Source organism: Argopecten irradians, chromosome 13 (genome assembly GCF_041381155.1).
Source record: "Argopecten irradians isolate NY chromosome 13, Ai_NY, whole genome shotgun sequence".
NCBI classification, from domain to species: Eukaryota; Metazoa; Mollusca; class Bivalvia; order Pectinida; family Pectinidae; genus Argopecten; species Argopecten irradians.
The window spans coordinates 34,255,474-34,283,049 of record NC_091146.1 but is presented as its reverse complement, the minus strand read 5'-3'; the positions used below and the strand labels follow the sequence as shown (position 1 = coordinate 34,283,049).

Here is a 27,576-nt window from a genome sequence, read left to right as displayed (position 1 = left end):
CCAGTATTTACACTTGTAGGTATGAGAGACCAGCCAGTATTACACCTTGTAGGTATGAGAGATATCAGCCAGTATTACACCTGTAGTGTATGAGAGACCAGCCAGTATTACACTTGTAGGCATGAGAGACCAGCCAGTATTACACCTGTAGGTATGAGAGACAGCCAGTATTACACCTTGTAGGTATGAGAGACCAGCCAGTATTACACTTGTAGGTATGAGAGACCAGCCAGTATTACACTTGTAGGTATGAGAGACCAGCCAGTATTACACTTGTAGGTATGAGAGACCAGCCAGTATTACACCTGTAGGTATGAGAGACCAGCCAGTATTACACCTGTAGGTATGAGAGACCAGCCAGTATTACACTTGTAGGTATTAGAGACCAGCCAGTATTACACCTGTAAGGTATGAGAGACCAGCCAGTATTACACTTGTAGGTATGAGATACCAGCCAGTATTACACTTGTAGGTATGAGAGACCAGCCAGTATTACACCTGTAGGCATGAGAGACCAGCCAGTATTACACCTGTAGGTATGAGAGACCAGCCAGTATTACACTGTAGGCATATAGAGGAGACCAGCCAGTATTACACCTGTAGGTATGAGAAGACCAGCCAGTATTACACTTGTAGGTATTAGAGACCAGCCAGTATTACACCTGTAGGTATGAGAGACCAGCCAGTATTACACCTGAGGTATGAGAGACCAGCCAGTATTACACCTATAGTAGACAGACAAGCCAGTATTACACTTGTAGGTATGAGAGACCAGCCAGTATTACACCTGTAGGTATGAGAGACCAGCAAGTATTACATACCTGTAAGGTATGAGAGACCAGCCAGTATTACCTACTGTAGGTATGAGAAACCAGCCAGTATTAAACTTGTAGGTATTAGAGACCAGCCAGTATTACACCTGTAGGTATGAAGAGACCAGCCAGTATTACACCTGTAGGTATGAGAGACCAGGCCAGTATTACACCTGTAGGTATTAGAGACCAGCCAGTATTACATCTGTAGGTATAAGAGGCCAGCCAGTATTACACTTGTACGTATGAGAGACCAGCCAGTATTACACCTGTAGGTATGAGAGACCAGCCAGTATTACACCTGTAGGTATGAGAGACCAGCCAGTATTACACCTGTAGGTATGAGAGACCAGCCAGTATTACACTTGTCCGTTATGAGAGACCAGCCAGTATTATACTTGTAGGTATGAGAGACCACCCAGTATTTCACCTGCAGGTATGAGAGACCAGCCAGTATTACACCTGTAGGTATGAGATACCAGCCAGTATTATACCTGTAGGTATGAGAGACCAGCCAGTATTACACTTGTAGGCATGAGAGATCAGCCAGTATGACACCTGTAGGTATTAGAGACCACCCAGTATTACACCTGTAGGTATGATATACCAGCCAGTATTATACCTGTAGGTATGAGAGACCAGCCAGATATTACACATTGTAGGGCATGAGAGACCGGCCAGTATTACACTTGTAGGTATGAGAGATCAGCCAGCATTACACTTGTAGGTAATAGAGACCAGCCAGTATTAACACTTGTAGGTATGAGAGACCATGAGCCAGTATTACACCTGTAGGTATGACAGACCAGTCAGTACTACACCTGAAGGTATTAGAGACCAGACAGTATTACACTTGTAGGTATGAGATACCAGCCAGTATTACACTTGTAGGTATGAGAGATCAGCCAGTATAACACCTGTAAGTATTTGAGACCAGCCAGTATTACACTTGTAGGTATGAGAGACCAGCCAGTATTACACCTGTAGGCATGAGAGACCAGCCAATATTTCACCATAGGTATGAGAAACCGGCAGTATTACACTTGTAGGTATGATAATATCAGACTGTATAACACCTGTAGGTATGAAGAGATAGCCAGTATTACATCCGTAGGTATGACGGATTAGCCAGTATTTCACCTGTAGGTATGAGAGACCAACCAGTATTACACCTGTAGGTATGAGACTAGCCAGTATTACACCTGTAGTGTATCGAAGACCAACCCAGCCAGTATTACACCCGTAGGTATTAGAGACCTACGAGAGAAATACACACACACACAACATGTTATGGTCTAGTTATATGCACGTATGACCAATATAATACATTTATAAATATATATTTGTAACATTCGTATAAAAGTGCATTATTTCATGTTTATAACCCCATTCTAGACCAAACGTTGACATTAAAATAACACGGAAGTTTTATAACACACTGTACCAATGTGGCGTTCTGTTTGCCCTTAATCAAACAAAATGCACTTAAAACATGTCAAATTTACACAACTTAATACGAAATTATTTTATTATGTTTTATTATTATCACGAAGAAATGGCGCGAATTTCTCACTGCGCTAATGGTATTTTCTACATAGCATTAATATAGCTATTATCACGATGAATGCGCGAATTTCTCACTGCGCTAACGGTATTTTCTACATAGCGTTAGTATAGCTATTATCACAACGAATGCGCGAATTTCTCACTGCGTAATGGTATTTTCTACATAGCGATAGTATAGCTATTATCACAACGAATGTTAATTATCCGAGTTCGTATTAACCAAGTTCCACTGCACCTCCAATACATTTAGCCCTTATTAACCCTGGCTGTCGAAAACAAGGTTCATACCACAAATATTTCATTACTCTCATTGTAAATGTAATGTGAATGTAAAATCAGCTAGAAAAAAAAGTTTCAGGTGTAAAGATGATTGGTGGGAATGTCGGGATTAACCCAGGATAAAAGATGGCCTGACCCAGGCGGTCAGTAACTAGGCAAATACCCAACGGTCCCATATTTTTCACATACAAATATAAGCGAATTTTTAGGAACAGACTTCTTTGCTTCTATTTTGGTATGTTGGTATTTCTTTGCAAAACAAATGTCCAACAATTTCCATATTTGGTATTCAACACGTAGATTCCGACATCATAGTCCATGTTTTATCACACATGTCAAGTGTACACAGGGATGCATGACGATAAATCCGCCCGATACCCAGTTTCATAAATAGTTGAACCTATCACGTGGATCCGTACACAGAACTCAGAAAATAAGTTACAGTTTGTATATAAATTGTACCAGTAATCCTGCCCGATAACACAGGGATAATCTGACATGTAATATATTTTGACAGATTATCACGTAATCGGACCGATACCCACGTGTATTCTCAGGATCATGTAATATAAGTTTGTATTTATCACGTAATCCGCCCGATAGTCCCATGCCTGATTTCTCACATGTAATATAGATTGTATTCATCACGTAATTTAAATGCCCGATACCCAGTGATTTCACACATGGTAAATATATTTGTACGTTTATCACTAATTCGCCCGATAACCCAGCGATTCTCACATTAAAATATTTGTATTCATCCTCGTAATTTCACCCGAATTCCCAGTTGGTTTCACACATGTACAAATGTCAGGCTCGTATACTGCCATGTAAGCATATAAGCCCGTGCATGCACATCGTTTTTCCTATTCCTAAGAGTATGTGTATTAAAATCGAGAATTTCCAATATTCGTGGGACGTTTGGAATGTACAGGTCAGTAACTTTTTGGAGTTTTGTACATGTGTATGTTTTTGTGAAACTCGTTTTTGAGAAAATGAGTATACTACGGGTGAGATTGGCAGCTATACATTGTAAAAGTATTGAAACTAATATAAAAATTGTATATTGTTTTTTTTTTCTGATAATATTCGCAACTAGCCAAGCTCGCCAATCCAGTATTACAACCGTAGGTATGGCAAGAAATTTGTATATGCCATTAGGGGAATCAATATTTAGAAACTGACAACATCCCTATAAGGGGTTTCATGTTCGATGACCTTTATTCAAACCGAACATCAGATTAAATGTAAACGTATTTTTACACCTTTCTTCACATCACACTGTTCGGTTCGTCCCCAGTCAATATTATGGCAGCAGCAATTTGATTGGGGCCATTTTCCAAAGGTCACCAGAACCCCCAAATTGGATGTTGTCAGATATTCTTATCAAACGTAGTGAGAAATAAATATCTGTATTTTAATCAGATTGTAGGGAAATATAACGTGGAGCGATAAGATATATGAAATGAAATTTCATTTAAGATCGTACATATCATAAAGAAGAGGCCCAAGGACCTAATCGGTCATCTTAATACCTTTGCAACTGGCATATAGGAAATTTATTAGATATGATATCTTGGTGAACATCTTGGATTTCGGATCGACCAAAATAATAATAATACGTTGTGTTAGGACCATGGCTGAATCATTTTAGCCAAATTTCAGCCAAATCGCACGTGTAGCAATTGAGAAGAAGGTCAAAATATGTTTTTCAAGATGGTGATTGCGGCGGCCATCTTAGATTTCGGATTGACCCGAAAAATAACAACACTTTGTCGGGGTCATTTCAGGATCATTTAAAGCAAGTTGCAGCCATGACGACGGACGTCACAAAGCATGATGACTATAGCTCATCGTTCTGGTCAAATAACCTAAAAAGTCACAACAACAGATGATGGTATTATGAATGTTTATTTTTATTATATACACACAATATTAACAACGTTGTTAAATACAACAGTACAAAGCACGTGCTTATGACAAGATTTTCATGTTCTTGCATTAAATGTATACTGTTTGTGTACCATTGGCTTTAACAAATACTGAAGACAAATGAAACTGAAATATTGAATGGCAAATTCTCAAAGAATATGACACAACCTAACATATATACTCCCCAAAGTTATATAAATAAAACATATATCGTAATTCTTATAGATCAAATCTAACATAAACTCCCAGTATCAAATGTTATATACAGAATACATACATTTTATAGATCAAATCCAACACAAACATACCAGAATACACACATAAAAAATCATATACATAATACATATGTATATATATTTTATTGATGAAATCTAATATATACTCCCAGTACCAAAGTTATATACAGAATACATACATTTTATAGATCAAATGTAACATTTATACTCCCAGTATAAAATTCATCGACATAATACATATTTCTACAGACCTGTCTTTCATACGAGTAATTTTGAATACATACCATTTAATTACACACTTAGCATATTTAGCAATTACATATGTAAAGCGTCCATATTCAACAGGCTAATGCAGAGAAAATCTGTCTCCGTTTATATTTTAGAAAGCATCCAAAATATGACATCATTAAATTATGTATATGTAGAAACTCTGGTGAATACACACTATGCAATATACCTCTCGGATAGAGACACTTTCTTAAACTTAATCAGCTGATTGCGAGCGTCAGATTATCAAGTCAGAGGACCAGAGTTCGATTTCCTAAAGGAGGCAATGATTATATTTCTGTAAAATCTAGCACTGTGTTACACATACAAGGTCATTTTAGAATATCGGTTTAAGCTAGAAATACAATAAAATATATACCAGAAATGTCACAAAGATAACGCATAGATGTATAATCTACTGTATGTCTTTGATTCATACGACAAATCTATTGGAGAAACCGGTTTAAAATGTCAGTCAAAATATTGAAAATAATATAAATGTACAACTCAGACCCATACCTACTCAAACCTTCCGTCATTTTCGTACGACTTCTCTCGTCATGCAATGATGTTAGTACTTATACGAGTTGTCTCCCTTGTACCGCAAACAAAATCTGATTCCGATATTTAGCGATGTCCTTTCATTACACTAGTTAAAACGCTAACGACTATCTGTTATGTCTTAAAAAAGAAGAGAACTTGTTGTTCGAGAGCAAAATAAATGATTTTCAAGTCTTGAATTTTTTTTTTCATACAACCAAAGCAAAAAAAAAAAAAAAAAAATGAATTATTTCAATCAAAAAAATAAATAAATAAATAAACAAAAAAAATCTGAATAGCTTACACATCGTCTTTCATATTGTAGTCGTAATTTTTATAAAAAAAAATATTTTATTGAACCAAAGCGAAATATATGTGTTTAGCTCTTCAAAAAACAAAAATATAAAAACCTAAAACAACTTTGCTGAATTATCAAAACATTGTATTTTATTTTGTTTAAATGACTGGTTTATACGTAACATATCAATTATTGTACAAACAAGAAAAATAGTATCATTCAATGTTACTCATTATTTTAAATATATATATTACATAATACTCTGTTGCTGTGTTATTTGATTGATTGATCTGACTTAACGTCCTAGTTTGTGACCCGTACTCGGACGTCGTCGAGGACACCCCTAGAGGCGCAGCTCGAAGTCGTTCGGTGAAATCGGGATTATAAAAACTCGACAATGGATTGATTGTCCTCAGGAAAATACTTAATTTTATCCTGGAATGTATATATTATTGTTTAATATGATTTGTGATGATTATTTGTGTATACTTACAAGTGTGAATGGTATGTCATATTTATTTAGAAAAACACTCCCAGAAGATGTTCATACAAAGGGTTCCTTCTCCCTATCTCAGTTCCCCTGTCCTTCCTTCGCCAAGTCTAAAACAGATCTCCCCTTCCCGTCCAGTAACGTTTTAATATTGTGATGTTGATGTAATGATTCTAAGTGTTTTTTTTCACAACATTCTCCACCTCAATAAATAAGTCTACATCTGTTGTACCTCCAGCTATATAATGTAGACAATGACGGCCGTACCTATCTATACACGCCGTCATGGCGGGGTAAGACCTACAAATATACAAACACAAATCCTTTTGTCCACTCACACAACTCCGATGTAACACAGTCTCCCCGTCACGGTTCACTAACTGACACATGTACTCACTACACTCACAATCTATATGTACCAAAGAACCGTCTACTCTCAGACATTGGTGTCTACACAAACATTTAAGTACAGTTTTTTCTACTGTCTGGAACATAGAACAGTTTCCTGTCTCCGCCGCCACATGGAGCGGTGTTTGTCCCCACTCATCAGTACCATGTACGAGGTCAGGGTAATCTTTACACAAGTCTGCTACTATAGATTCTCTCTGTAACAAACACGCCACATGTAGGACATTCCTACCGAACACATCCCTCCCTGTAGGAGTGACACCATACTGTCGTACTGTATTGTACAGGTCCTCATCCGTCCCTGTAGGAGTGCCACCATACTGTCGTACTGTATTGTACAGGTCCCCATACCTCACTGTAGGAGTGACACCATACTGTCGTACTGTATTGTACAGGTCCATACCCCTCCCTGTAGGAGTGACACCATACTGTCGTACTGTATTGTACAGGTCCACACTCCCTCCCCTCACCACATATAACATTGTGTACTCGTCAGGTTTGGCCCCGACACTGAGCAGATACATACCACACTCTGATGATCCATACCTACATGCTTTATTTAACAATTTCTGTTTCATCTCATCATTCAAGTAAACAACAATTTCCTTGAGTATATCTAGATCTCCCTCACCAAACCCTCGACCTCTTGTAATCAATCTCCACCAATCTGTGTCCTCGTCAGGTTTCACACCATTTTTCAATAGATACAAAGCTATTTCAGCTGATCCAGACAAACATGCTTTATTCAATATGTTGAGTTTATTAACCTTTTTCTTGTCCAAATACTTGTCAAATATCTCAACAAATACAGGAACTTTCCACACATCTAGAGAACCAATCACAGTATCATAACCATACCTCTCCACACTCTCAAACTCTCGGAGCAAACGTTCACACAAATCATTGTAATGACCAGGTGATATGACAACCATGTCTGTAGATGTTTCTACAGTTGTTAGATAACTGAGTGCTTTTCTTGGACAATGTTTTATGTAGCCGACAGGTGTTTTCTTTCCATACAACAGAGCTACTGTGACAAATATAGAATCATGATGAAATCTGTACACTTCCTCACCAGACCATTGTTTCTCCTTCCTTACCAAAAATCCTAATAGCTTATCTAAACTCTCTCTTACAAAATCTACTTTCTCCTCATACTCCCTTTTTGTCCTATCCTCACTATTAACCAGTTTAATCCTAAATGCTTGTTCTAACAATGTTTTGTCTACTTTATCCCCATTTGGGTCAAGATCATTTAACTTTATTTCCCCATCATTGAGGAAGAGAAACAGAATGGCAGAACATTCTGGTAAATTTGACAGAGCTTGTATGAAAAATTTAACTGGTTTCTCGAAAAATTCTGCTCGTTTTTTCTGTAATTCAACAGAATTATAGAAAAGCTGACAACATTGAGGGAATCCAATATGAGTTGCATAACCTAGAATTTTTTTCTCTTCTTCCTCTGTCCATGTCAGATTTGTTGGGGTGTACATTGCTAATAGTTTTTGTTTTTCTTCCTTGATTTTGTACTCATTTGAGCTAAGATCAATAATGTTGTCTTTCATAAAAACTGTCCCTAGAGATTTTCCTTCCAAAACATTAAATATTTCATTTCGAATGGTGATAAGTAAGTAATTTGTCTGGTTTTGTTTACTAACAAAAAGTGTTTCTACATGTTTAAGCCTTTTGTTCCACTCTTGCACATCCAATCGACCAATATCTCTCTCACCAAATATGTCATCAATAATACAAGCAACATCAGAATGTGGAGCTAGTAAATCCAATTTCTCAATTTTATGAAGCTGAAGTGGCGTTCTGCATTGCTGCTCCTCTATAAGCCAATTTAAAATTTGGAAGGCAGTAGACGTTTTTCCGTCCCCTGTGTTCCCCTTGATCACTAAAACTCTGTTCTTTCGGAGCTTGTCTTGAGCATCATGGTAAGCTTGAGTCGGCATGAATTTTTTTTCTTTTTCTGTCTTGATCATGTTTCTAGTTGATTCTAATAAAGAAAAAAAATAACAGCTTGTAAAAGTTGCTGAAATTGTCACAATATAAAATTGTATTGTTGAGTCAAGGATTGTTTATTACTCTTGAATACCTTTACATCCTCACGCTGTATTAACATATAATAAATACATCAATGTATACGCCGAGAAGACTCACCTATTACAGGTAAAAGGTCAGAATGAATCTCTGTAAAATAATAAAAAAATAACATTTTACATGTAGGTATGATTCAGTTATATATATACTCTTCTATTTTTTTCACACAACTTGTCTTGTCTACGATATTGTTGCACTCTGTTTCAATGCCAAATATATGTACCATATTCGACCAAATAAGCGTTCAGGGCAGTTGAAAATGAATGAGGGGCTCAGAGCACATGTATCGCTCACCTGGTATGTTAAACAAAGCAATTCCATAAGTACAGGGTTTGGATCCTTTTAGTTTAACATGCCAGCTTTGTTAGTGGATGAAAGCCATAGTACCCACAGAAAAACCACAGTACCTGACAAATTCCCAACATGGGATTCAAACTCGCGATCCAGAGGTGGAGGGCTTGTGGTAATTATGTAGAAACATTTTAATCGCTCAGCCACCACATAAAAATATATATAGACTATTAGATTGTATCACATAAATGCAGCCATGTCATATGGTCATGTCATCAATATCGTAAGACACATGTGTTATAGCATTATTATGACGTCACATGCAGTTTTGACGTCATATATAATTTGACGTCATAATTTATATATGACGTCGCATGATTGTCTCAGTAGATGGAAACGTCACATCCGAACCAGATTTCTACTGTTTTAAATAAAGACAAAATTAAAAGTTTCACTTATATTTCTCTTAATAAAAATTATGTGATAAGTAGAATATTACACTCGTAATATGAAATTTATCAAACTCTTGAATAATTTGATGCCACCATGCAGCCTAAAGGCTCGTAGCATATCAAATTAGTGAACCCGTTTGATAAATGTCATATTATATAGCCACTCATGTAAGATCCTCTATTTAAGATTTTCTTTTTAACTAATTTCTGACAGACCTAACTCCTACTAGTCCAGGGCCAAAATTCATACAACTGTTGTCTTTGCCCCAAAGATGTTTTTGGCCTGAACTCTATGATTATTAGCAAAATCAAGAGAATTTACCTCTATTTCCCCAATTTGATTCCATTTTTCCTGCCCCAGGGCGGTCAGAGCCAAGATTTATATAAACACTGTTTCCCTTCCCCAAGCATGTTCCTGGCCAAACTAGTATACAATCCATGTAGAACTATATGACTATTAGCAATTTAAAGAATTTACCTCTATTATCCCTATTGGACCCCATGCCCACCACTCCTGCCTCCGGGGTTCAGACCCTTGATTTATATAAACTCTTTTCCCCTTCCCCAATAATGTTTCTGGCCAAAAAAGGATATAATCCAAGTAGAACTGCTAATTATAGCGCTCAGCATACAGAAAATAGGACAACTGGTTCGCCCGTTGTCAGTATAATGTGACCCGGTTTGGTGTATTGCTCGGTGTCTTCAGCATGTTTCAGTGATATAAAAAGGTCAAGAGTTCCACTTTACAAGAAGACACAACACGAATATACCGCAGCCTCCCAAAACATGCACTTCATACAATATACAAGTTGCACACCACATACATGGGAGGCAGTTCTTATATGACCCTGGCTGTTAATAAGACGTTAATTAATCAAACAAACAAACAAACAAAATGTAGATTTATGCCTAGTAGTGATTTAAAGGAAATGTTGGCGGATGGACGGATAGACGATGGATGCTGCATCATGGTATAAGCACACCGGTCCCTCTGGCCTTGTGAGCTAAAAATCCCTTGTTTTTATTATTAATGCATATATCTCTGTATTACAATATTTAGCCATATGACTAGTTACATTACATTATTTCTGTATTACAATATCTTGCTATATGACTAGTTACATTACATTATTTCTGTATTACAATATCTTGCCATATGACTAGTTACATTACATTATTTCTGTATTACAATATCTAGCCATATGACTAGTTACATTACATTATTTCTGTATTACAATATCTTGCCATATGACTACATACATTACATTAACTACTAATTAATAACTGAGAACGCTCAATATTGCTTTATCATATCCAAAGTTTCACCTGTGAAACTTACTTTGGGAGTGACCCGAGCTTGCTGCAGAGGGATCTGCGACAGGAGGACCACCTAGAAAACAAGAAACATAATATGATTTTCAGATTCCTAACATTTCAGTACATGAACATGTTTTGTATGTAGACCAACCAATATTATTATTTCATAAATTACAGTATGGACCTAAATAATGGCAAAGTGCAAAGCCTTATATTCTTATTTTAGATTCTTTAAGGGCGACATACCACAACAGCGACCAAATAATCAGGGGTGTAAAAATTTATTTCAAAGCACTAGCCCAGGGCTAGTAGACACCAAAATTTCACTAGCCCGGCCTAAATATCTACTAGCCCAGCGAAGAAAAAAAAATGGAAAATTTATAATACCTGTATTTTTTATATAAAATTCAAATATTTTTAATTGAGTGAGTTTTTTTATTATTTGCATTTACATTTTTTTTATTTAATTAAATTCAAATAAACATTAAAGAAAATCTTTAATCTGTGATATTTCTAGAACACAATTTTCAGATTTTTTTTTAAAATCCTGAATCCGGATTCCGGATTCCCGACCTTTGACCCGGATATTAGAATAACCATAACAAATATGGCTGCCTGCTGCAAGCATGGCTTTGCTGCCGACTTTTTGAGGAATAGATTCCAGTTCTTTAACATCGTTTTTGTAACTATTAAAATTTACTGATCTGATAGCTGAGATGACTTATTTGATGGTTTGTATATTGTTTTTTTAGAACTTGTGTTGCAAATTACGTAACTTTCACATGAAATGCTATGCTATTCACTGTGGTGATCGGGAGGTCTACTGTACCTGTCTACAGTCGTCAATAAATTAGACAACATGACTCCAGATTAAGATTTAAAGTTAGACACGAATATTACATAGAATTGCAAAATTTTAAAGTGTTATTTTGACTTAATTTTGATTTTTTCTTTTTGAAATATCGTTGAAAAAAGTCACTAGCCCCGGGCTAGTATGGCTAAAATATCCACTAGCCCAAGCTGAAAATTTGGTAGCCCCGGGCGTCGGGCTAGTGGATTTTTACACCCCTGAAATTGCATGTTCTTAAGGATGTATTCTTCTGAGGTTTCAGTCCCGTTGAAGTCTCGTTTCAACATAAACAAGGACATAGTCATTCAGATCCCCCGCCAATGGAGATATCAAAGCTGAAGTAAGTTTGATTGTGGAGACTTATGTTGAGCTAAAGAAAGATGGAGTATAATTCAAGTAGAGCGGGGCTGCAATTGTTGAATTAGGTATACAGCCTTGACATTTATATTAGACTATATACACAAAGATGGGTGGAGTTTTGCAGAGTAACATTTACCATTTACCATGATATTTTCAGCAATGTTTCCATGGTAACGGAAAAAGTGCAAAAAATGAAAACCTAAAAATAGCAAAAGGTACTACTAGACCATAAAAAGAATGTATCTATGAAGTTTCGTGGAAATATCTCTGCTGGTTTTAGAGTTATGCTCCGGAAATGAACCTGCTACAAAAATATGATATTTTCAGCAATGTTTCTATGGTTACAGAAAAAAGCACAACAAGTGAAAACCTAAAAATAGCAAAAGGCACTACTAGACCATAAGAACAATGTGTCTATGAAGTTTCATGGAAATATCTCGGCTGGTTTTAGAGTTGTGCTCCGGAAATGATTCTTACACAAAAATCTGCCATTTTCAGCAATGTTTCCATGGTTACAGAAAAAAGTACAAAAAGTGAAAAATAGCAAAAGGCACTACTAGACCATAAGACTAATGTGTCTATTGAGTTCTGTGCATATATCTCAACTGTTTTCCAGTTATGCTGCGGAAACGAACCTGGTACAAAAATATGATATTTTCAGCAATGCTTCCATGGTTACGGAAAAAGTGCAAAAAATGAAAACCTAAAATTAGCAAAAGGCACTACTAGACCATAAGACCAATGTGTCCATGAAGTTTCGTGGAAATATCTCTGCTGGTTTTAGAGTAATGCTCCGGAAACGAACCTGGTACAAAAATATGATATTTTCAGCAATGTTTCCATGGTTACGGAAAAAGTGCAAAAAATGAAAACCTAAAAATAGCAAAAGGCACTACTAGACCATAAGACCAATGTGTGTATGAAGTTTCGTGGAAACATCTCTACTGGTTTTAGAGTTATGCTCCGGAAACCATTCGTACGGACGGACGGACAGACGGACGGAACCCATTTGTATATCCCCCGCCAACTTCGTTGGGCGGGGGATAATCAAAGAAGTTATGAGATTTTCAAATATAATTTATCAGTATCTGTAGCAAGTTGCCAGATGCAAATTTTGTCAAAAAATTACATTTCTATTTTTAGTAGATTTTTTTATACAGGGATTTTAAGAAATGGCCCATTTAGCGGCCATTTTGAAATTGTGTCTTTTTTCGCTTCAAGTAGAGCCACAGTTTTTCCATTTTTTACTGAAATTGTTTTTACTAAAATCATCACTGCGCCAGCATTTTTAGCTGTATTTAGCTAATTTTTGCTGCAAATCGTTACAAGGTTCGTAGTAATTAAGATATTGAGCATTAATATGTGAAACGATACACGTTTGTGAGTTTATTTTTACATTTAATGGTAATTTGGGCACTTTTATTTTTTACTTTAAAATACTGAAAAATAACAAAAATTAAAATGGGGCAAAAAAGTAAACACACGGACCCCCAATTTTTCTTCCTGATTTAGAAAGAACTACCGTTTCCCTATTGATATGCAAAATAATAACAAAAGTTTAATACCAGAACTTTTCCTATAATGGGTTAAATTTGGCAAAAATGGCTGAAAATGGTGCATTTTGTAGCTCAAAATTAAGGGGTAGGGGTAGCATATGTTGTTATTCTGAGAAAAAAATATTAGTCTAATTGATCAAAACTGGTATATTTTTAAAGAAGACTACTAGAAAATGAATTCTACAAACATTCATTCATATCAAACATCTCATTAGGAAATTATGGCTTTAATCGCTATCTCATATGGTCAAAACGGCAAAATTCCCATAAAATCCAACATTTTGTCAATTAGGTGTCTTCGAGTGACAAAAGCTCAAAAACGAGCACACGGACATATGTTTTTTCTTCCATTTTCTTTTATGGTACGAACTCATTTTTCCAAAAATCTATATGAGAAAAAAAGTTTAATACAAGAAAATTTTGACTTCTCAGAGGTGTACACCCTTAATCTTATATATTTTGGCAATTAAGTGTCAAACAGATTATCTAATGTGCATTTTATTCAGTACAAAAAATTATATGACCCATACTGATCTTCACCTGTTATTACATTGACCTTAATCTATTGTTAGTAACAGTGACGTTTGGCCTTTTGACCCCAACATCAATCCCAAGATGTGTTACCTCATAAGCTACCATTGCATGGAGTTTCAACAAAATTCATTAAAACATTAAATTCTGAAGTTATCATCTGGAAACCATCATCCAGACAGACAGATTGACGGACGGACAGACATGGACAGACAGACAGACTGGCACTAACACTATAGTTCTCTCAGTTTCATCGGCAGAGGACTAACAATTAAATTAAACATTCAATAACATTTTTTGTGTGAATTCAACATTTTATACTGCAACATTCCGATAGCATTCAATGCTACATTGTACACACTTTACATACAAACCTTGGGGTAAAACTGTTTGTTTTCCGATGGACAGATTTTCAGCATATTTCACTTTCATAGTCTCAACATTAATCTCATCTTTATATTCCCTGTTGTCGATGTAATTGATGGTGACTGAAACACGTAAGAAATAAGAATTGGATTGATATACACTGTAGGATCAATGTTAATGTTACCTGACTCTCTGTGTAAATGTCGTAATTTCGATCAAATTGCTTGAAAATCGTTACAAATTTACAAATCTAGTTTGACTGATGACTGAAGATGAACTTTTGCATTTGCTTAATTGTTGACGTCATAATTAATTGCGCCTGAATCATATTCTTTCAAAAAATATCTTTCTCGCAAGAAGCTATGATAAGTTGTAGATTACGTTTTAGGCAAGAGGTTGTTTCATGTCAGTCAATAGTCACAATGCTTTCCTCTCGGTGTTGGGACCAACCCAATAATCATTTCATCAGGTTGGTCCAAACATCTCATAAAAAGAGTAATAACTGTTGACTGATAAGGCATGAAACAATTGTATACTGTGACTAATGATTGACAAACTAACTTCCTGACTTAGGGAACCAGGGTCCATGAATTGTATCGGAATCATGTACATAATATTTGCCTAGGTAGTGAACTCAGGATTTCAATGTTTGGCTTGTAACTTTGACGATAGGTAATTAAATCATATGTAACAACATATCATAGTGCATGCCAGACGTACGGCTAATTAAATTCCATAAATATTTTCATCCATTTCATATTATTTTCTTAGGGATATAGAAAAATATTTAATAAGTTTTTATACTTTAATATGAAAAACCAAATTGACACCAAACCAAACAGATTTTGAGATTTTATGCACATATAATCTACACTGAAAATAATATCATACGTTGATTGCAATTGCCGGTTGTTGGGTTAGCCACTGCTCCACAAAAGATTTCCGGGTTGGCTATTGTTCCTGTATTTTCGCTTGATGCACTACTTTTGGTCTCACCAGGGACGGCAACAGAGATGAAAGACTCCATCAGCTGACTGACTCTCTCGGCTCCAACTGGGTTGATGTTACTATCTGCAATGTTATGGAAACAAGATCGAATGATCAGAACAAAATCTTTGTTTCAAAAGAATATTTTTTTTGGGTCAGATTATATATTAAAATGAACAAGAGGCTCAAGAGTCTTATCGGTCATCTGTTTTAAAGATGGAGGCTGTGGTGGCCATCTTGGATTTCGGGTTAACCCGAAAAATAACAACACTTGGTCAGGACCATGTCAGCTTTATTTTTAGTTCAAGAATCAGCCAAATCGCACCAGTAGAACTTAAGAACTTTCAAAATGTGTTTTCAAGATAAGCGGCTGTGGCAGTCATCTTGGATTTCGGATCGACCAGAAAAATGACAACACTATGTTGGAACCATGTCAGGATCATTTCAGGCAAGTTTCAGCCAAATCGCACAGGTACAACCGTAGGAGAAGTTCAAAATGTGTTTTCAAGTTGGCGGCTGTAGCGGCCATCTTGGATTTTGAACTGACCCAAAAAATAACAACACTTTGTCGGGACCATGTTAGGATCATTTCAGGCAAGTTTTAGTCAATTTGTATCGGCAGAACTTGAGAAGAAGTTCAAAATTTGAAAAGTTAACGCACGGCGGACGCGCACGGCTACGGACGAAACATGGCGACTATAGGTAATCCTGACCCTTCGGATCAGATGACCTAATAAACATGGACAATTATTGCTCCAACTTTCACAAAATGATCACACAGATTGCATACATCTCAATCAGAAAATGTATTTTAATCTCATTATCAAGTCTCTGCTGATCAAGTCTTTAGTGATCAAGGCTTTAATGATGAAGTCTTTAGTGATCAAATCTCTGCTGATCAAGTCATTGGTGATCAAGTCTGCTGAAAGATCAAGTTTACTGATCACGTCTCTACTGGTCATTTTTCTACTGATATTTAATCAAAAGTCTCTGCTGATCAAGTCTCTACAGATCAAGTCTACTGATTAAGTCTCTCCTGATGAAGTCTCTGCTGATCAAGTCTCTACTGATCAAGTCTCAGCTGATCAAGTATCATCTGGACAAGTCTCTGCTGAGTGAGCAAGTCTCTGCTGATCAATTCTCTGCAGATCAAGTCACTACTGATCAAGTCTCAGCTGATCACTTTTATCTGATGAAGTCTGCTAAGTGATAAAACCTACTGATCATGTCTCTACTGGTCATTTTTCTACTGATTTCTGATAAAAAGTCTCTGCTGATCCAGTCACTACTGATCAAGTCTCAGCTGATCAAGTCTGCGGAGTGATAAAATCTACTGATCATGTCTCTACTGGTCATTTTTCTACTGATATTTAATCAAAAGTCTCTGGTGATCCAGCCTCTACGGATCAAGTCTGCTGATCAAGTCTCTGCTGAGTGCTCAAGTCTACTGATCCAGTGTCTCCTGATTAAGTCTCTGATGATCAAGTCTCAGCTGATCAAGTATCATCTGGATAAGTCTCTGCTGAATGATCAAGTCTCTGCTGATCAAGTCTCTGCTGATCAAGTCACTACTGATCAAGTCTCAGCTGATCAAGTCTGCTGAGTGATAAAATCTACGGATCAAGTCTCTACTGGTCATTTTTCTACTGATTTCTGATAGAAAGTCTCTACTGATCAATTATCTGCTGATGAAGTCTCTGCTGATCAAGTCTCCACTGATCAAGTATCTTCTAGACAAGTCTCTGCTGAGTGATCAAGTCTATGGATCAAGTCTCTGCTGATCAAGTCAATGCTTATTAAGTCTCAGCTGATCAAGTCAATGCTGATCAAGTCTCTGCTGATCAAGTCATGCTGATCAAGTCTCTACTGATCAAGTCTCAGCTGATCAAGTCACTGCTGATCAAGTCTGCTGAGTGATACAATCTACTGATCAAGTCTCTATTGGTCATTTATATACTGATCTCTGATCAAGTCTCTGCTGACCAAGTAGCATCTGGTCAAGTCTCTGCTGAGTGATCAAGTCTCTGGTGATCATGTCTCTGTTGAATAAGTCTCTGCTGATCAAGTTTCTGCTGAGTGATCAAGTCTATGGATAAAGTCTCTGCTGATAAAGTCTCTGCTAATCAAGTCAATGCTGATCAGGTTTCTGCTGAGTGATCAAGTCTACGGATCAAGTGTCTCCTGATCAAGTCTCTGCTGATCAAGTTTCTGCTTAGTGATCAAGTGTATGGATAAAGTCTCTGCTGATAAAGTCTCTGCTGATCAAGTCAATGCTGATTAAGTCTCAGCTGATCAAGGCAATGCTGATCAAGCCTGCTGATTGATAAAATTTACTAATAATGTCTCTACTGGTCATTTTTCTACTGATATCTGATCAAAAGTCTCTTCTGATCCAGTCTCTACGGATCAAGTCTCTCCTGATGAAGCCTCTGTTGATCAAGTCTCTGCTGATAAAGTCTCTGCTGATCAAGTCTCTACTGATCAAGTCTCAGCTGATCAAGTATCATCTGGACAAGTCTCTGCTGAGTGATCAAGTCACTACTGATCAAGTCTCTACTGATCAAGTCTCAGCTGATCGAGTCACTACTGATCAAGTCTCAGCTGATCCAGTTCCTGCTGATCAATTCTGCTGAGTGATCAAAATCTACTGATCAAGTCTTTGCTGGTCAAGTCTCTGCTGATCAAGTCTCAGCTGATCAAGTCTCTGCTGATCAAGTCACTACTGATCAAGTTTCAGCTGATCAAGTCTACTAATCAAGTCTGCTGAGTGATACAATCTACTGATCAGGTCTCTAATGGTTATTTCTCTACTGATCTCTGATCAAGTCTCTGCTGATCAAGTAGCATCTGGTCAAGTCTCTGCTGAGTAATCAAGTCTACTGATCAATTCTCTACTTATCAAGTCTCTGCTGATCAATTCTCTACTGAGCACAATGACTGACAAAAATGGACAGACAGGTTTGGACAGGCGGACAATAGTTATTACTTTTAGAAACACAAGATCAAAAATGCGGTAGACAATAATAAATGTCAAATTAGATGAAAGAAATCATAATTAAAATTTTGCGTGATACAAAGTCTTACCTGCAGTACAGGATATTTCTTATTTCTTGTTCTTCTCTTCTCACATAAGAAGCCAAACTTTTATCAACTTTTTCTAATTGTTCAGTGAAATATTCATAGTGTCCGATGCTGATGTTTTCGTTTTTCGTGAGCTTTACAAATAGCTCTGGAACAGTTGTAGTGTTGATTAAGTCTTTTGGTGCAAGGGGACAATCCGTAAATAGTTTTATTAACGACTGAAAGTCGTCTTCCACCATGTGTACACTCAGATGGTCGACAAGAAGATTATGTTTGAAAATGACTTCCTCATTGATATCTTCTGTCTTGATCTCTCGCTTGGCTGCCATTTTAGAAGTGTTAATATCTGAAACAGAAAAATATCAATAACTGAATAAGTTACACAGTAATTAAATTAGGTACACCAGAAATCTCGGCACATAAATGTTCGAAAAATAACTTCTTCTTACACTTGATTAAAATCTGAAATATAAGTTTTTGTCTAACCAGTCGGGTTGGATCCTCTGCAGGGACGTGAAAAGGTCAGAGCTGAGATCTAGAGGTCACTTCCACTACAAATCAAAATCGAACTGATTCCACTAAGTTTTTTATTGTCTGACAATGTTATGTCAATATAATCAAGGTGAATAAACTTGATTGACTTGATAAATGATTCAAGTTTATCATGTAGTATAATACTAACTGCATTATGGTCCAATGGAGAACTATATTATATATGTAACAAAAACCTTGCAAGTTGAGATGAGGTTTTTGAAAGGATTACGTATGAAAAGGGTCTTTTATGGCCCCAAAATCCGCTATTTTTCTGTTATTTTAAGATGTGAATCTTGCATTTCAAATATTAACTACATACCCGACATATTTGATAGTGCTATTAGGTAATATAGCAGTTCTAGTTGCCATGGCAACCATTTTTATTATGCATAAAGTATGCAAAATATGAAAATTTCATCAAAAATAGGCCTTTTTTATGCAGAACAAACCTTATGTTTCTCAAAATGATGAATTCTTAGTGTCTGCTAATTCACTTAAAATATAAAGCTTGTTCTAGGTTGTGCTCTATTGCTTTTAAAAGAAAAAACTATCGAAAAATATGACAAAATTGACAAAATTTTCAAATTTGCATGATTTATGCAAAGTTACCATGGTTATATAGCAAAAACTTACTTTCTGTCAACAAAAATATCAGTAAGTTTTTATCAGGGGCGTATTTAATATTTCAAATGCAGCAACTTAAATAATTTCAAAATACTTAATCTGATATTTGGTAGATTTAGGGCCTAAAAAAGAGCCATTACCATATCTAGTCCTTTTACCCAATTTCATCCATTTTGGCCCCTTCCACAGCCTCTTGGGAGGTGGGGGGCCCTATAATTCACAATTTTGTTTGGGTTGATGCCTTAGAAGAGTTTTTGCAAAATTTCATTGAATTTGTTTCAGCAGTTTTGGAGAGGAAGAAAATGCAAGTTGTTTACGGACACGACGGACGACACACGACGACGGACAAAAGACAATTACAATACGCCACTTGAGACTTCGTCTCAGGTGACCTAAAATGATGAAATTGAATATATTACATCATAATAGATTAAAATTATTTGTAGGATCCAAAGTCAAAAAGAAAACTAGTTTTTTAAAAAGAATAATACATTTTGTGTGTAACTTTAAGTCTGATATGGACAGTATTTATTAATATTAACATGTGGATTGAAAATTTAGAGAAACTGAATAATCATATTTTAAAATTTGGACGATGGTTCCCCATACCAAAACCGTCTTGTTACTGTAACACATAACCATTAATATGTGACACAAATGCTAAAAGAATTATCCATGATAATTTAGGTGATTATTATCACTTGTCGCTACAGCCTATACCAATTGGGAAGACCAGTTATGTCATACCAATATTGGCATTGGGTTGCAAAGTACCGAAGAGTTCAAGGAGTATAAGGTATTTGAATAACGAGTACACGTAGCAGTTTGACTGTGTTGCTTTTGAAGATTAAATGTCTCTCTCGTCTTCAAAGGCAGGGTCTACTCAGAGCCTTGTGATTGGTCAGGTATGTCCTCGCTGTATCACGATAACTGGCCTACGATTTTACTATATGACATACATTTATATACATTGTATTCTAGGGGTTGATAAAAACGACAGTGATAGTAACCTCTTGATTAATTGTATTAAGGTTACTAAATGATACACCTTTTGGTACATATATGATACGGAAAACTAGGTTTTGTAACAATTACAGTTACACTTCTCTATTAAGACCACAGAGGGATCTGAGCAAAATTAGTCTCGGTAGTAAGGCCACACCAATTTGAAACCTAGTTCTTCGGGATTTCCTCCCCCCCCCTAAAATGGAAAAGTTAGAAAGTAAAATTAAAAAAAATAAATTACCACCCCTATTTCAGATGCTCGGAAAATCCGAAGAAAAAAGCCCGATTTTTACCTTCCCTTTTCTGGTTTGTACTTTAGACACGCTGAAATCCTTATCACTTGAGCGCTTAAACCGGTAAGATAACGAAAGTTTAAGCGCAAAAGGGAACCAGATTAAAAAAAAACGAATGGAAAAATGAAAAATGGGGGGGGGGGGGTGGGGGTGTTATTTTGCAACTGTGAGAACTTTTGACAGAGATGTTGTTGTTCCCTGTACCGTAAGGCGTTTAAGATTTTGTTCGATTCTATAAACGCAAAATGACGAAAATGTGATCGATGTGGTAGACGTACAAGAGGCCCAGAGGGGCCTGTATCGCTCACCTGGTTTGTAATGCAAAGTAATGTTCTGAATGCAAGTTCATTGTTTCTTTTCTGAAGGAATTTGAATATTTACATCAAATTTCCCTATTGGGCCCCCCCCCCCGTCCTGCCCCAGGGGGGTAAGAGCCAAAATTTATACAAGTTCTGTTCCCCTTCCGCCCCCAAGGATTTTTGCGGCCAAATTTGGTTACAATCCATGCAGAACTCTAGGACAAGTAGCGATTTATAGGATTTACCTCTAATTCCCCTATTGGGCCCCGCCCCTCCTGCCCCCGGGGGCTCAGAGCCAAAATTCATACAATTCCTGTTTCCCCTTCTCCCAAAGATGTTTGTGGCCAAATCCATGCAGAACTCTAGGACAAGTTAGCGATTTATAGGATTTACCTCTATTTCCCCTATTGGGCCCGCGCCCTCCTGCCCCAGGGGGGTCAGGGTCACCATTTATGCAAAATCTGATTCCCCTTCCCCTAAGGAAGTTTCTGACCAAAATATTGGTTATAATCCATGCAGAACTCTAGGACAAGTAGCGATTTATAGGATTTACCTCTATTTCCCCTATTGGGCCCTGCCCCTCCTGCCCCAGGGGGTCAGGGTCACCATTTATGCAAAATCTAATCCCCTTCCCCTAAGGAAGTTTCTGACCAAATTTGGTTATAATCCATGCAGAACTCTAGGACAAGTAGCGATTTATAGGATTACCTCTATTTCCCCTATTGGGCCCCGCCCCTCCCTGCCCCATTGGGTCAGGGTCACCATTTATGCAAAACCTGATCCCCATCCCCTAAGGAAGTTTCTGACCAAATTTGGTTATTATCCATGCAAAACTCTAGGACAAGTAGCAATTTATAGGATTTACCTCTATTTCCCCTATTGGGCCCCGCCCCTCCTGCCCCAGGGGGGTCAGGGTCACCATTTATGCAAAATCTGATCCCCTTCCCCTAAGGAAGTTTCTGATCAAATTTGGTTATAATCCATGCAGAACTCTAGGACAAGTAGCGATTTATAGGATTTACCTCTATTTCCCCTATTGGGCCCCGCCCCCTCCTGCCCCAGGGGGGTCAGGGTCACCATTTATGCAAAATCTGATCCCCTTCCCCTAAGGAAGTTTCTGACCAAATATGGTTATAATCCATGCAGAACTCTAGGACAAGTAGCGATTTATAGGATTTACCTCTATTTCCCCTATTTGGCCCCACCCCTCCTGCCCCAGGGGGTCAGGGTCACCATTTATGCAAAATCTAATCCCCTTCCCCTAAGGAAGTTTCTGACCAAATTTGGTTATAATCCATGCAGAACTCTAGGACAAGTAGCGATTTATAGGATTTACCTCTATTTCCCCTATTGGGCCCCGCCCCTCCTGCCCCAGGGGGTTCAGGGTCACCATTTATGCAAAATCTGATCCCCTTCCCCTAAGGAAGTTTCTGACCAAATTTTGTTAAAATCCATGCAGTACTTTATGACTAGTAGCGATTTAAAGGAATGTTGACGGACGGACGACGGACGGACGACGGACGGACGGGACGACGGACGACGGACGACGGACGCCGCGCCATGACATAAGCTCACCGGCCCTTCGGGCCAGGTGAGCTAAAAATTACATGCTTCATAGATAAATTACGAACCTATTTTCTTTTCTCTGAATCAAATTCAATGTTTATTTATTATTTTTTTTTACTTTAACTTCATATCATGCCAACAACAGCGAAACATGGAATAAATTTCCTTCCAACTTTAGAATGTTATTGTATTGAATGTTTGTTATCAAAGTTTAAAGCAAGGTCACATGAAACTAATAAAAGATTTAATGCAATATTGAAATTAATATGATGATATTAAATTCTTATAGATTGATAATTTTGCATGAGTAGTCAAGATTATATGTGACCTTACATAATATATATAAATATAAATAGGCCACAATATTGATTCGTGAAGCTGGATCCTAATCAACTACACTAGAAGAAAAATAAAATATGAAGTATATAGATGGAGAACTAATGAAATAAAGATGTTTTGCCTTCCATCCCATAGCTTGTTAAAATGATTCAATTTTTTAATATTTTTTCTGTGCAATAGACTTTTCAACATTAAATCGAAATATTAAATATTTTCTTAATGTCACTGAAAGTAAGCTTATTCCCTATTCTGGAAAAGTCATCGATCAGGTATTTTGTGATGAAGTATCAGAAATTTTAGAGGAAAATAAGTTTGATAATTATTGTTTTTTTTCCCCAATAGGATTGACCTTATCTCTAATTAAATGTTGCCAAAATAGTTATCACATTCCCAAAATAAATTTATCATACTTTCTGTTTCTATTTTACATAAATTTATATTTGTTGCAATTTGATCTTAACTGTTTTTTAAGTACATATTTAGGGGAGTTTTTTATGTTGACAATGCATGATTGATGTTGATGATGATGAATGCGTTTGAATGACGATCATGGCGATAATGTTTTTCATTTATTTGTGGTAAGTGTCAGAAATTAGCTCAATAGTGTCTAGATTATGATTTTATTACCCCATGTTAAATTGTTCGGTTTAATCGAGTTTGGGTCTGTGGGAAACCTAGACACTTGGCTAAATAGCCGGAACTAATTAAGAATGGTACTAGCGTTATAGGGAGGTTTTGTACATGAGCCTGAACTCTAGGCAACTGTGTGTGTGTATGTATATTTAGTGCCCCCAGTTAACCTACTTCTTACAGAGAGATGGCATAGTATATATTTAGTTTAAAAAAATATCACATAATTATTTAGGTTGAGTTTTTCTTATTTAGCATTGGAAAGTAATAATTAGCCTCGAGTGTATAATTAGTATTGGAGGAATTCCTGTAGTCTTTACTTAGATACCTTACTTTAGCTGCTCGACTGAACGTTTATTTAGTATCAGGGTATTTCCTTAAATCTTTACTTAGATTCCCTAATTTAGATGCTGGTAGATTCTATACTTGTATTTTGTAGATGAAGATTATATTTATGTTATGAGCTTATTAGTGAAGGGGACTTAAGGCTTTTTTTAGACTTACTTTTTGAAGGGAGTGTTTTGCTGGAGCTTTATAGTGTAGTAGGCTGTTCGTGTGATTTATAGATATTCCGCTTAGATGCTTGGACTAAGGATTTATGTGAGAATTCAGAGAAAGTAGTTTCTTAGGATTTTAGGTTTTGTTTTGTATCAAGTGTGTTTTGTCATCCTGTACATATTGTAAAGTGTTGTAAATGAATTGTAAATATTACTTCAAGTGAATTTGTGGTGATTGGAAGAAAAGCAAGTGTATCAAATGGTGTCATAAGTAGGCTTATTATATAACGCGACTACTGGTGTCCAAACGTGAAATTATTCAGAAAACACCATAGTACAGAACGCGACAAAAAACATGGTTTCTATGATTAGACGAATGGAAATGAATTGTATATATAGATTGAACAGTGTTTTGATTGCGTTAAAGGTGGTATGAACGCAATGGGATACAGACATATTCAATGTAGCGCGAATATGTCTGTATCCCATTGCGTTCATACCACCTTTGACGCAATCAGAACACTGTTCAATCTATATATTTACATAAATAAGTCTACTTTTACGTTTAATTTGAAACGGTGATGGTTGCTAAGTTGGGTAACTACGGTAGTCAGAATGACCGAAGATATAGTTCCGATTGTTGAATGTCATAGCTATAGTTAAGTTTGAAATATAACAATGACACCTTTCAATTATTTTTAAAATATGTGTTTTTAACAATTTGATAATATATCAATAATGTCCAATTCAAATAAAAATTGAGATAACCGAGGCGGAACGACTACCGGTACGTATACGGTATCGCTGTCAGGGTAGTGATGTGGTCCGAAGTGGAGCGAACCGCCATATTTGATTTTCAACCGAGGAAAGTTACTGTAATATAGCCTATTGATGGTATGACCGTTGAGCTGCTGAATGTTTGCCATGTATGTATCGGTCTACGAATGCGATATAAACTAAATTCGTCATAGTCATGACTTTTATTTTATGGTACGGGTGATAGACAAGTGTTTGCGTGAGTGCAGGCCTATTTTGAATGCTAACGGTGGTAAAGCTGATGGCACTGTTTCGGATAGGCTTCCTCTAATGTTCTTTTTTTCTGGAAACCTGTCTATGATCTGTTAACCTATTGTTCGCTAAGTTGCTTCGAGAATTTTCACCGACAAACAGATGTTCTGCATATTAAGGTGAAATGAGTGACCGTACACACATGTACTACTGAAGTAACTATGGAATTCCCCGAACATTCCTGAGGAAAGCCCTCCGGTTGTAGCCCCGACCAGCGATTTTTTTTTATTACCGTTACAATGCTTGAACACGTCTTTTGTTTTGATGTCAAATACCTATTTAATTGGATCTTATAAAAACTCTTTATTGTTATATGGAAATCCGTCAACTTATGATGCAAAAACTTATCGAAGCGTGAACTAGAAGTAGTCCGAACCTGTACTGCGTTTGTATTCCTACGTCATTGCGATTACGTTAATTTGAACGCAACGCCCCTTCCATTGACTATATAGGGGCATATGTAAATATATCAATGTGTTTTGTCTTAATATAAATTAAATTTCGGAAAATTAATACAATTACAATAAAGATTTAGCTAAATCGCACTGGTAAAACTTGACCACAAAATCAAACATGTTTTCAAAATAGAAGATTTGGCTGCCGCGGGAATCTTAGTCTTCGAATCAACCCGAAAAATAACAACACTTGTCATCACATCATCTAAACCATGTCAGAATCATGTCAGACAAGTTTCAGATCAATCCCTCTAGTGGAACTTGAAAAGGAGTTTAAAATGTGTAAAGTTCACTGACAACGGACCCCATTTGGCCCCGCCCTTCTAGCCCCTGGGGGTCGGACAGGACACTATAGATATTATGTTAAAATGCTATCTCAGGCTTAATTGTTCTAATCCACTATAACTCATTTCCTAAAAAAACTAAGCAAATAATGTTTATGAATGTTTTTTCCTATATAAACTACAGTAAACTTGATCCCTCCCCAGGGTCATATAATTCACCATTTTTGTAAAGGACCTCATCGGAAGTGCAGATATCTCTGCCCGATGGGGTAGAAATGAATTGTCCTTTGCAAATGATGTTTCAAACCAAATATGATTGTAATCTGCTTTTGGGGTTAAGGAAGAGAAGCGTTTTAAATGCAAAAGTGTACGCACGACGTACCCCTTCTGAGCCCCGCCCCTCCTTCCCAAGGGGTCGGACCTAACTCATTTATATAAAATATGATTGTCCTTTACCAATAATGATTCAAATTATATATGATTAAAATCCGCTTTGCGGTTAAGGAGGAGAAGCGTTTTAAATGCAAACATTTATATAAAATATGATTGTCCTTTACCAATAATGTTTCAAACAAATTTGATTGCCATCCATTCCATAATTATTATAGAGGAGTAGGCTTTTAAAGATACAAGAGGCCCATGGGCTTAACGGTCACCTGAGTTCAGATACAGAATGAAACAAAGACATATAAACACTATATATTGGCCCATCAGGCCCTTGACGTCAGGCAGTTATTTTGATAAATTTGACTTTTTAATCTATGAAGAGTATTTGGTTTCATCAAATCTGTGAATTCAGGAGAGAGATTTTTGAAATGTTATCCATTTTGACCCCTTTTGGCACCGCCCCTCTGGCCCCTGGGGGACGGCCATGACCAATATGGATATGACGTTAAAATGCTATCTCAGGCTAATAATTCTAACCCAGTTTGACTAATTTTCTATGAAAAATAAGCAAATAATGTTCATAAAGGTGTTTTTTCCTATATAAACTATAGTAATTTGACCCCCTCCCCAGGAGAAAATCTGAGATCCCAGGGCCATGAAATTCATAATTTTTGTAAAGGGCCTTAAGACTTTACAATCTATGAAAAGTATCTGGTTCCATCAAATCTGTGAATTCAGAAAAAGATTTTTTTTTAAATTTTAACCATTTTGTCCCCTTTTGGCCCCGCTCCTGTGGACCCATTGGGGTTGACCAGGACCAATATGGATATGCTGTTAAAATGCTATTTCAGGCTTATAATTCTAACCTTGTTT

General features: G+C 36.7%; 2 protein-coding genes and 1 pseudogene across 2 annotated transcripts in view; all 3 read right to left on the bottom strand.

The window, feature by feature from the left end:
- The window catches only part of LOC138306379 (uncharacterized), a 481,793-nt gene that overhangs the window by 246,317 nt on the left and 207,900 nt on the right, over nucleotides 1–27,576 (bottom strand). The window lies entirely within an intron of this gene.
- Nucleotides 1–27,576, bottom strand: part of LOC138306396 (MYCBP-associated protein-like) — a 453,378-nt pseudogene that overhangs the window by 236,521 nt on the left and 189,281 nt on the right.
- Nucleotides 5,855–27,576, bottom strand: part of LOC138306375 (uncharacterized) — a 33,293-nt gene continuing 11,571 nt past the window's right edge. Inside the window, 6 exon segments of the mRNA XM_069246813.1 lie at nucleotides 5,855–6,606; nucleotides 6,609–8,827; nucleotides 8,992–9,021; nucleotides 11,014–11,064; nucleotides 14,663–14,776; nucleotides 15,546–15,725. Of these exon segments, the coding sequence (XP_069102914.1) occupies nucleotides 6,502–6,606; nucleotides 6,609–8,827; nucleotides 8,992–9,021; nucleotides 11,014–11,064; nucleotides 14,663–14,776; nucleotides 15,546–15,725 (2,699 nt within the window). The 3' untranslated portion in view covers nucleotides 5,855–6,501.